The following is an 11,284-nucleotide window of genomic DNA, read 5'->3' as shown; positions in this document are numbered from 1 at the left end:
CATTGTTGGCTTCTAATTCAAAACTTTTATTTCAGTGTTATAATATATATCATTTGAGAAATGTATGGTCAACACATTAAGTTCAGAATTGTCCTCTTTAATTTTGAATAACCCTATTTAAGGGATTGCGCAATCATGAATGAGAAAAACAATCATTTTGTAAAAATGTGTGATTTAAAATACTGCAAGAGTTCAACTCTGGATGAAGTTGAAAGTGATATTGTAGAAGTCAAAACTGTGTGGCCAAAACGAAGGGTTAAGACTTCAGAATTTCATATTAACTGGGCTGCAAATGGTGAAGCAAGATTTCATGAACACTGTTGGACACAAATCATTTCTTCAATTAAAAGGAACATAAGAAGTGCATTTAAATTTTCTTCGCAAGAAAAAACTCTGGTGAAGGAAGCTGAAAAAACTGCTGAATTTAGGAATGCACATAAAAAAATCATTGAAGAAGCGAAACACGTTTCTGATTTGATAAAATCATCTGAGCACTGTGTAGCATTTACTGGTATGCTTATACAATGTACATTCGTCCAAATAATTATGACGTCTTGAAAGGCTATTATAATTTTTTTCTTTGACGCCTTACTTCGACGGACTAGCTTATACATGTACAATACAGTAGAAACATTTTACCAAGATGCCCCACTCGCTCTATAATTTTCTATGTTTAGTGTCACTGGACCGTGGAATTCTCAGATCCGGACATCCTGGCATTTAAATTTTTCATGGGGTGATGCAGATAGGATTCCTCTAGATTTTTCATCTATTTGAAGGTGATAACTGATTAATTATATTGCTGATTTTTTTTTAACCAGAGGATATAGTATGATAAAAATCAAAATGGAGATATTATATAGTGTCTTTAACAATATTAAGTGGTTAAAATTACTAGATTCAACTGGTGTCAATATATATCAATTAAATTAATTTGCATTGAAGTCTAGATGGAAAATCTAGAGGATTCTTCTCCGCATCACCTCTCAACATTGTTTACATAACACAAATGCTAATCATTGATTGGTCAGTTACATGTTGTGATGTCACTGCAGATCTAAGAATAGGGGTAAAAACTCTAATTTGGCAATTTAATCAGAAAGATCATATCCTAGGGAACATGTATACTAAGTTTCAAGTTGATTGGACTTCAACTTCATCAAAAACTTTTACCTGAAGTGGGACAGACAGATGAACGAACAGACAACGAACCGATCCACAGACCAGAAAAAATAATGCCCCTTACTATCTAGGTGGGACAAAAAAAGAGGTCAAAACTGGTTAAAATATTTGCTTACAGTTACTAGGTCACATATCCAAATGTTGATGAAAATTGTACATACAGATTATTGTGACATTGCAAATTGTAATTTAATTTGTATTCCTTCAAGGAATTCCCTTGTAAACAAACTTTTTGACAATTAAATAACTAGATTAACCCAGGCTTGTTTTTTGATACAGATAATGATGTTATAAGAAGAAGAAGAAGATATTTTTATTTCCAATTATGGGTCCCAAAGGGCATAAACATTACAACATCAATAATTTTCATAATACAATGCATATATAAAAAAAATAATTAATGAGAACTAAATGTATTTAAGTTCTTAAAGAATATGTAGGTAAAGAATCTAGTATAATATGTGTTTTGAATTAAATACTAATGCATTTTAATGCAAGTGTGGTTGATATAGTTATAAGAATTGTCATATAATCAGTTTTTAACCAATTTCAATTAACAGAATATTGTTTTATAGACTTCAGCTTGACATTTATTGCCTACAAATAACTTCCAAGAAAATCATGATCATTATTCTTAAGTTAAAAAAAACCTGTCTGCTTGATTTTTGTACATGAAGGTGAAAAGTTCCAAGACTATTTTGGGGGTTGGGGATAAAATGGGGTGTGTTGTATACACAAATGTGTACTATACACAGTCGAACACTGCACTTATCTTTAAAAACAAATATTTAAGGTGCAGGGATTTCTACATCTGCTGGAATTGGTGATTATCGTGGTAAGAGTGGAAAATGGACTGAGATGGATCAAAATGAAATTGATGTAGACCATTTATTAAGTGACAGGATAGAACATACACCAAGCAAGAAAGCAAAATTACAGACAGAAGGTAGAAGATTTTTTTATTGTAAAATTTTTTATTACACAGAAAATGTTGAATAAAAATAAATTGAAATTAAAACAGGATGTCACATGCACATAGACATGCATACATGTATGTTCCAACTTTTATCATGGTAATAAAAAATTGTGGTACAAGTATGAAGTAATACATTTTTGTTCATTCTGACTGTGCGAGGGCTGTACAGCTAGTCAAGGTCATCAAAAACTCCATCATCATATTGTACTTGACACAAAATTTTGTTTGTAAAAACCATGCAGTGTTCAATGTATCACTGCGAAGACCCGTAAAAAGTAAAATGTACATTTTTACCATGAAAGCTACATTTATTTTTTGTTACAATGCTAAAAAGGATATAAGGTAAAATGGTAATAATTGTGACATTTACAATTAAGTAAAACCTATAAACAGTTCATGATTAACAATATAATCCAGATCAAACTATTTGACATATTAAATTTTCCGTTGCTTAATCTATTATATTTCATTGTATTCAAACAGGTATGTGACTGATAAACAAAAATAGTAAATCTTGGGTAACAAGTTACAAACAACTAGATATAAGAAGACGTGGTATGAGTGCCAATGAGACAACTCTCTGTCCAAGTCATAATTTGTAAAAGTAAACCATTATAGGTCAAAGAAGGGTCTTCATCATGAAGCCTTAGCTCACACCAAACAGCAAGCTATTAAAGGCTAAAAAAAATTACTAGTGTAAAACCATTCAAACAGGAAAACCAACAGTCTTATCTTTATAAAAAAAACAACTCTCTAGTCTATTTAATCACTTTTAAAATATTGTGTGGAGAAGGTGAAAACAATTAGCATCTAAATATTTAACATGTATTGTAAATATGATGTCTAGGCTAGAGGGTAATAACCTTAATTTTGACTACGAGGAATGACATGATTTGGTTAAAACTTATTTTGAATTTTTAGAATGACTTTGATGGGGAATCACACTGCTTATCAAACCAAAGTAAGCAGGCATCAACTGTTACAACATGTCAAGGACTGCATTGCTCATACATTTTTGTACTAAACATTTAAATATGAAAGAATGCATTATTTACTAAACAAATATTTAATTTATAACCATTAATTTATTTTTTTATATGAAAATAAGGAGATATGGTAGGATTGCCAATGAGACAAATATCTTCCAGATTTCAAATGACGTGGATAATATTCTAACCAATTATCTAGTTCCCACAAATTTCTTAAAAAGAAACCAAAGAAAACTGATTTTTTTTTTTTTGAATTTGAATTTGAAAAATTTTAAAATTACAAAAATGTACATGCATGTTTTAATATTTTGAATTTGTTTTACAAGTAATTATTATTATAAAGACTCATGTCAGTACAAACTTTACACAAATAAAAGATTGCACAAGAATACATTATACACGTCACTATTACATATAAATCAAATACAAAGTGTTAGTAACTTGTTGTAGCTTCTTGTTTGTCAGTAATTTACATAAATGTAAAATGTCTTCAGAAAAAGTCATGGAAGAAGCAGAAGAAGATGGTGTCCCCTATGAAGCTTTAAGACCGACATACACTCATGAAGCACTTCAAAAATTGATGACTGATAGGTATTTGAAATACATTATCAGTCAGAATGGAGACGGTCTTCATGGATTATCAGGGGTACAAGGTGACAAAATTTCAGAACTTCATGGTAATGTTTTCTTAGAAATCTGTGAGAAATGTAAAAGACAGTATAACAGATCTTTCTATGTGATGGATGATGTTGGTAGTCAGTATTTTGAAGAACTGGACGATAATGGGAAAACAGATATAAAGAAACCTAAATATGCAGTGAAGTGTAAAAAATGTGGTTTATCCCACAGAACTGGAAGAAAATGTGAATCTAAGGTACATTTATATCTGTATGTTATTTTAAGCATTTCTGCATTATTAAAATGTCATTATTCATTTGGTATATAATAGCATCTGTGAAAAGTTATGATTCAAAGCATTCCCTAATGAAAGTTTATAATTATGAGACTAGCATTTTTTAGTCCCCACCCACAAAATCAAAGGGGACTTTAGTTTAGGTTGCACTCCGTGTGTCTGTCTGTCCATCTGGCAGTCCGGCAAATCAGTTTTCCACACTTTTTATACGACCGCGAAAATTTTTATTTTTCGTCGTATATTGCTATCACGTTGGCGTCGTCGTCTGCGTCGTCGTCGTCCGAATACTTTTAGTTTTCGCACTCTAACTTTAGTAAAAGTAAATAGAAATCTATGAAATTTTGACACAAAATGAAGGTTGGGATTGATTTTGGGAGTTTTGGTCCCATCATTTTAGGAATTAGGGGCCTAAAAAGGGCCCAAATAAGCATTATTCTTGGTTTTCGCACAATAACTTTAGTATAAGTAAATAGAAATCAATGAAATTTTGACACAAGGTGTATGACCACAAAAGGAAGGTTGGGATTGATTTTGGGAGGTGAGGTCTGAACAGTTTAGGAATTAGGGGCCAAAAAGGGGCCCAAGTAAGCATTATTCTTGGTTTTCGCACTTTAGTAAAAGTAAATAGAAATCTATGAAATTATGACACAAGGTTTATGACCACAAAAGGAAGGTTGGGTTTGATTTTGGAAGTTTTGATCCCAACAGTTTAGGAATAAGGAGCCCAAAGGGTCCAAAACTGAACTTTGTTTGATTGCATTAAAAATTGAATAATTGGGGTTCTTTGATATGCCGAATCTAATTGTGTATGTAGATTCTTAATTTTTGGTCCTGTTTTCAAATTCGTCTACATTAAGGTCCAAAGGGTCCAAAATTAAACTTAGTTTGATTTTGACAAAAATTGAATCCTTGGGGTTCATTGATATGCTGAATCTAAAAATGTACTTAGATTTTTGATTATTGGCCCAGTATTCAAGTTGGTTCAAATCGGGGTTCAAAATTAAACTTTGTTTGATTTCATCAAAAATTGAATAATTGGGGTTCTTTGATATACCAAATCTAACTGTGTATGTAGATTCTTAATTTTTAGTCCCGTTTTCAAATTGGTCTACATTAAAGCCCAAAGGGTTCAAAAAGTTTGATTTTAACAAAAATTGAATTCTTGGGCTTTTTTGATATGCTGAATCTAAACATGTACTTAGATTTTTGATTATGGGCCCAGTTTTCAAGCTGGTTCAAATCAGGATCCAAAATTATTATATTAAGTATTGTGCAATAGGAAGAAATTTTCAATTGCACAGTATTCAGCAATAGCAAGAAATCTTCAATTGCATAGTATTGTGCAATAGCAAGAAATTTTCAATTGCTCAGTATTGTGCAATAGCAAGAAATCTTCAATTGCACAGTATTGTGCTATAGCAAATATTTTCAATTGCACAGTATTGCACAATAGCAAGAAATATCTAATTGCACAATATTGTACAATAGCAAGAAATTTTCAATTGATTGGAGTTATCTTTCTTTGTCCAGAATAGTTATTGAATCACCTTAAATCATTGTTTTATACAATATACAATGTATATTCACTTTTACTACCAACTGATAAATTAAAACAATCTTTACCATTCAGTGATAACAAGCACCTTTTGTTACATTTTAATATTTTATGATGTATTTAAATAAGTAGTTATTGTTGCAAACTCAATTAGAAATTTGAATTGAGATCAGTTTTGGAAAAAGGGAAAGGGGGATGTGAAAAAAAGGGGGGGGGATTAAATTTTTCTCATTTCAGATTTCATAAATAAAAAGAAAATTTCTTCAAACATTTTTTTGAGAGGATTAATATTCAACAGCATAGTGAATTGCTCAAAGGCAAAAAAAAATTTTAAGTTCATTAGACCACATTCATTCTGTATCTGAAACCTATGCTGTGTCAACTGTTTAATCACTATCCAAATTTAGAGCTGAATCCAGCTTGAATGTTGTGTCCATACTTGCCCCAACCGTTTAGGGTTCAACCTCTGTTGTCGTATAAAGCTGCACCCTGCGGAGCATCTGGTTTCTTTGTGCGTGCCAAATCTTTTTTCCTCCCCACACATGACTTAGAATAACATAGTTGTGTAAATATGATTTATCTACAGACAAGAATACTTGTTTTTGCTGGCTGACATGACAGTGAAAAAAAAACAAAGCAGATTTTACATTATATAAAGATGATACTTGAATAAAAGACATTTTATGTGTATTGATTCCTGACACAAAATCTTAAAATGCTCCAGTACATACAAATGTACACAAAACAGCACATTCACTTTTGTTATTGTTTTCATTTCAATTTAAAATTATTTATTACATAGCGTTGGCTTTTCTTTTCCTGCAATATTTGAACTTTCTTAACAATATTTTTTAATAAAGTACAGGTAACCGAGGCTGTTTCTGAATTAGAGGACCACATGTTTGTAATTTTGAAGGATAAATTCTATTCAGATTGCACCATTGTAAAGAAATATAGCGATATGGTACGAATGTGTTATAAGACCCTGGAGAGAACACTGAACATACAAAAAGGTTCCACAACTGCTCAATTTGCGAAGGATCAAATCTAGTGAAAATATTCAAAACAACAAAAAAACTATATAAACTCTGAAAATCAGACATGTTCCACTTCATGAACATGTACTCTGTATATAGAATTTACAGATAATAGACATTTGATTTATAATTTTAAAAGTTATCATCCTTTGTCATCTTTCCATTTTTATGAATATACAAAAATGACATACATCATTGTACATGTATCAACTTAATGTTGAAATTTATATATGATATTTTTGCAGGGCTGCTCAGGATATTTACATGATTCCATTATTAACTTTAGAGACTTGTTGGATGATCACATATTCAAACAAGCGGAAGTAAACTCAGAGAAGTGTGATTTGATGTTATGTCTGGGTACTACCCTTACAGTTACACCTGCCAGTGACTTGGTGGAGAAGATAAAGAAGCCTCAAAGATATGTTATATGTAACAGGTCTGTGAATAATTAATAATAGCCTCTGCAAACTAATTTTTTGTTCTGAATTATTCTGAATATGAAATTGCAATGTTTCCTTTGACTATTAGTGAGGTCAAAGATGATTTTTAAAGGTCACTACAGATTAATTTTCTGCTGTGGCAAAGGAGATACTTGTGTTGTATTAAATAATATTCATTTAACACTCAAAAGCAAGATTAAGATATTCCTTCATGTAAACTCAAGTAATTTTATTTTGTTAATAGAGGATAAAGTCCTCATAACTGAATAAAAATCAATTAGTGGAAAAATAACTCAAGTTTGCTATTAATTGGTATCCAATTCTCATTCCTATAAACCTATAAAACTATATTTTTTAAAGGCAACTTACAGATAAAGACAGTGCCTGCTCATCAACAGATAAAGATGGGAATATTCATGGATCTAGAATTTTTGGAGATTGTGATACCTTCTTCAAGGAGTTGATGAAAAACATATTAGATGCAGATGAATTAAAGAAGTGGGAATCCGAAAGATCTGATAGAATGAAGGTTTATGATTCTCAAAGAACTCAAGCTTAGAAACTTATACAGAGTTAAAGAAATAGAAACTGGCTCTAATGTTGTAAAAAGTGAGGCCTTGATAAGATTTGGACTTATATGCTCATTTATACACTATCATCTCTTATTATGTATGATTTATCATCAATGTTGTGACTTACCTAATCGAAAAATAAAAAGTATCTTAATATTTAACCCCAAAAAATATTCATCAGAGACCCTTAACGTGAAAAAAAGCTTGATATAAATGTAGTTAAATAATCATTAATTAGGCTTATAAACATGTACGTTGAAGTCCTGATTGAGGATTTGGTTGCAAATTCATATACCGGTACATGTAGATTTAAACATTTTGTGAAATAGAAAGTAAGAATTATTGCAGTGACCTCCCTTGTTAAATTCATATTTTTGTTCTTTTGTATTTAGAGATTTTCTTATATGCATGCAGTTGCATATAAACACTGAAATGTGTGATCATACAATCAGTACATATAATAATAAATTAAAATCCTTTAACACCCAAGAAGTGAATCAATATTTAAATAATAAGTTTGAAAGTCTTGTAACTTTTAATCTCCCTTGGGTTAAAAACTTATCAATGTGCAGTACTAATGCTATGATGAACAATAAATTAATTAAAAGACAACTAACTTTCAAATCATTCAACTTAAATTACTTCTATTAATGCACTGTTCTATGAGGGTGGTTAAGGGGAGTGCTTGCACGGAAAAAACGTGAAATAAGACATAATTTCACGTTGAACGTGAAATAATTTATGTCATGAACGTTCCACGAAAAATAAATACTTAAATGATATAATTGGTTTACGGCTTTTAAAAAAGTATTTCTTGATGACCCCTGCCAAGTGTTTGAATTTTATTTGAAAAATACGGAGCACGCAAAATAAGCATTTGGAAATCATGATGTACATAAAATGAAATAAGCAAAACACGTTGAATGAGGCACCTGTCTTGCTTGACTGAACGTCAAATAGAAAAGAAAAACGTGTTGAACGTGATATAAAAAACAGTGATCACGTTGCATGAAAATAAACCTTTACCTCCCTCTTTTATTATGTTGTGAGCAAAGTTCAAATATTGAGTGTCAAATAATTTCATTGTTTTAAGATAAAATGAATTAAATATATGGTTCATTTACAGATGTATTGGTAAAGAAATGTTTGATTTTATAAATAGAAACTTGTATAACAAAATTAAATCACATACTAAAAATCGATTCCATTTTTTGCCTGGAGCAAAATTATTATTTGTGCACAACAGAACAAATAAAAAACCTTCAGATATAATTAAATGTAAAATTGTAAGATATATGTTTGAATGGAAGTAATCCTGTATTAATATTAGTACTTAATTATAAAGCATAACTTTTATATGACAATAACAGTTTTTAATGTCGATGAACTTCTGTGATAAAGATATATAGAATACTGTGATAAATGTGTAATTCTCATTTTATGCTTTAATATACACAATACTGTAAGTGTTTTGTTATGATTCTGTGTTCATTAAAAAAATTCTCAGTTGAAAGCAAATTTTTTTTGTGACATTTCAATGCAACAGCAAAGTAGTTATGTTTAAAAATTAGAAGATATGATATGATTGCCAAGGAGATAACTATCAACCAAAGTTCAAATGAAGTGGATGTAAGCAATTATAGGCAACCATATAGATTTCAAAAATGAGCAAAATCCATATACCATTATTACAGTCAGCTATATAAAAAGACATTAAAAATGGGAAACAATTCAATTGAGAAAAACTAACATCCTTATTTATAACAAAACAATTTACAAAGATAAAATATGAATGACAAAAACCGTGATACGTCTGTACTATAGACTTCTGACTTGAGACAGACACATAAATAATGTGACTGGGTTTAATATGTATGCAAGCGCTCAAACCTCCCCATACCTGGTACAGTGATGTTACAGCATACCATAAGAACAGACTATAAAAAATCAGTAGAAAAAGGGCTTTACTCATCAGATGGATGTAAAGCAGAAAGACGTTAAAAAAAAACACAGACTGGAATTGACATGTTATTTATACATCTGTACAAACAACTGAGCGAAGTACAGATCTGAGAGTACCTGCAGATCTGACAGCTAATTCAAAGCTATAACAACATTTAAAAATATGTATCTAAAACTTAAAGTATCAATCAATACACATCCAACATCCCATGGATTTAGTAAAAATATCCATAAAATATCTATGTTCAGTATGGTTAACTCTGGTTAACATTCTAGAAATTATGAACCATTTATTTGAGTGCAGATTGTCTTAATTGGTAGTGTAACAAGAACATTTAAAAGGTTGAAATGTCAGTAATAAAAAAGAAGTTGTAAAGACAAACTGTATGAATTATAGACATCATGATCACTTTACACACAGAAATATGAATTGAATAACTATGCACTCCAGAATAACAAATGGACATCACAATAACTATACATGTATAATTACAAATGGACAATGCAATTACTAAAAACATGAAAAAAAATGACTGGTGTAAAACCATTCAATCAGGAAAACCAATGGTCTAATTTATATAAATAAACGAGAAACAAAAAACATTAATGAACCACATCAACAAACGACAACCTCTGATCTTTAGGTTCCCGACTTTGTAAATGTATAAATAATATTGTAATTTTACACTACTACTTCAGGTTAGGGTGAAGGTTGGTGCTAGTAAAAACATTTAAACCCACTACATTTGTTTGCATCTGTCCTTAGTCAGGAACCTGTTGTTCAGTGGTTGTCGTTTGTTGGTGTGGTTAAAATGGACATAACAATCACTATAAATGTATAATTACAAATAGATATCACAATTATTATGCACCCTTTTTTCACTTTAAGCAGTTTTGTCAATTCAAAATAAGGGACAAAATGGGAATAGAGAACATCTACATTTTGAAACAAGATGTGTCAAAGGTAAAATAACAAAGATACTGAACTCCAAGGAAAATTCAAAACCAAAAGTCCCTTATCAAATGATGAAATCAAATGCTCAAACACATCAAAGGAAAGGAAAACAACTGTCATATTCTTGACTTGGTACAAGCATTTCCTCATGTAAACCTGGTTTTATAGCTAGCTTAACACCTCACTTGTATGACAGTTGCATACAATTCCATTCTTTTAGTTTTTTCCTAAAAGAAATGTTCTGATCCCCAATTTGATGAAAAAATATTGTGGTCAAGCAAATGAGAAATAAAATATCCGAATCCAGATTTTCTCCATATCTTATAAAGTGGAAAGTTTTGAGAGAAAAAAAAAAGATTAATAGTGTTGAAATAAAAAATGTTCAATTTTCTTTTTAATTGGACAAAAAACCTTAACCCCCCTTGAAGTTCAATGGCTACGCCATAATAGCTAGGGAAAGAATAACATGCGAGTCAAAAATAGGGGTACAGCAGTCAACATTACTTTTCTTGAATTTTGCACAGGTATGAACATTTAAATTATCTAGTCTGCTTCATTCTGAATATTTAAATTAATCAACAAATTTTTGGAAGAATGTCACTGGCCTGAAAACTTGCAAAACGGTTATGGACGATCATTCTTGGGGACGAATCTGACTTGTTTGTCTGAAATAATTTCCGCTAGGAGTCTCTGGTCTCGA

At 30.7% G+C, this 11,284-nt stretch overlaps 1 protein-coding gene across 1 annotated transcript; it reads left to right on the top strand.

Moving 5' to 3' along the window:
• The first annotated feature begins 118 nt into the window (after window positions 1-118).
• LOC143046480 (NAD-dependent protein deacetylase Sirt6-like) lies at window positions 119-8,037 on the top strand. Its single transcript, XM_076219640.1, has 5 exons — window positions 119-511; window positions 1,976-2,128; window positions 3,642-4,021; window positions 6,898-7,091; window positions 7,456-8,037. The coding sequence occupies exons 1-5, from the start codon at window positions 136-138 to the stop codon at window positions 7,652-7,654; spliced, it is 1,302 nt and encodes a 433-aa protein (XP_076075755.1). The 5' UTR covers window positions 119-135; the 3' UTR covers window positions 7,655-8,037.
• The last annotated feature ends 3,247 nt before the right edge of the window (window positions 8,038-11,284 follow it).

This window comes from Mytilus galloprovincialis, chromosome 1 (assembly GCF_965363235.1).
Source record: "Mytilus galloprovincialis chromosome 1, xbMytGall1.hap1.1, whole genome shotgun sequence".
NCBI classification, from domain to species: Eukaryota; Metazoa; Mollusca; class Bivalvia; order Mytilida; family Mytilidae; genus Mytilus; species Mytilus galloprovincialis.
This window is presented reverse-complemented; position numbering and strand designations above follow the sequence as displayed.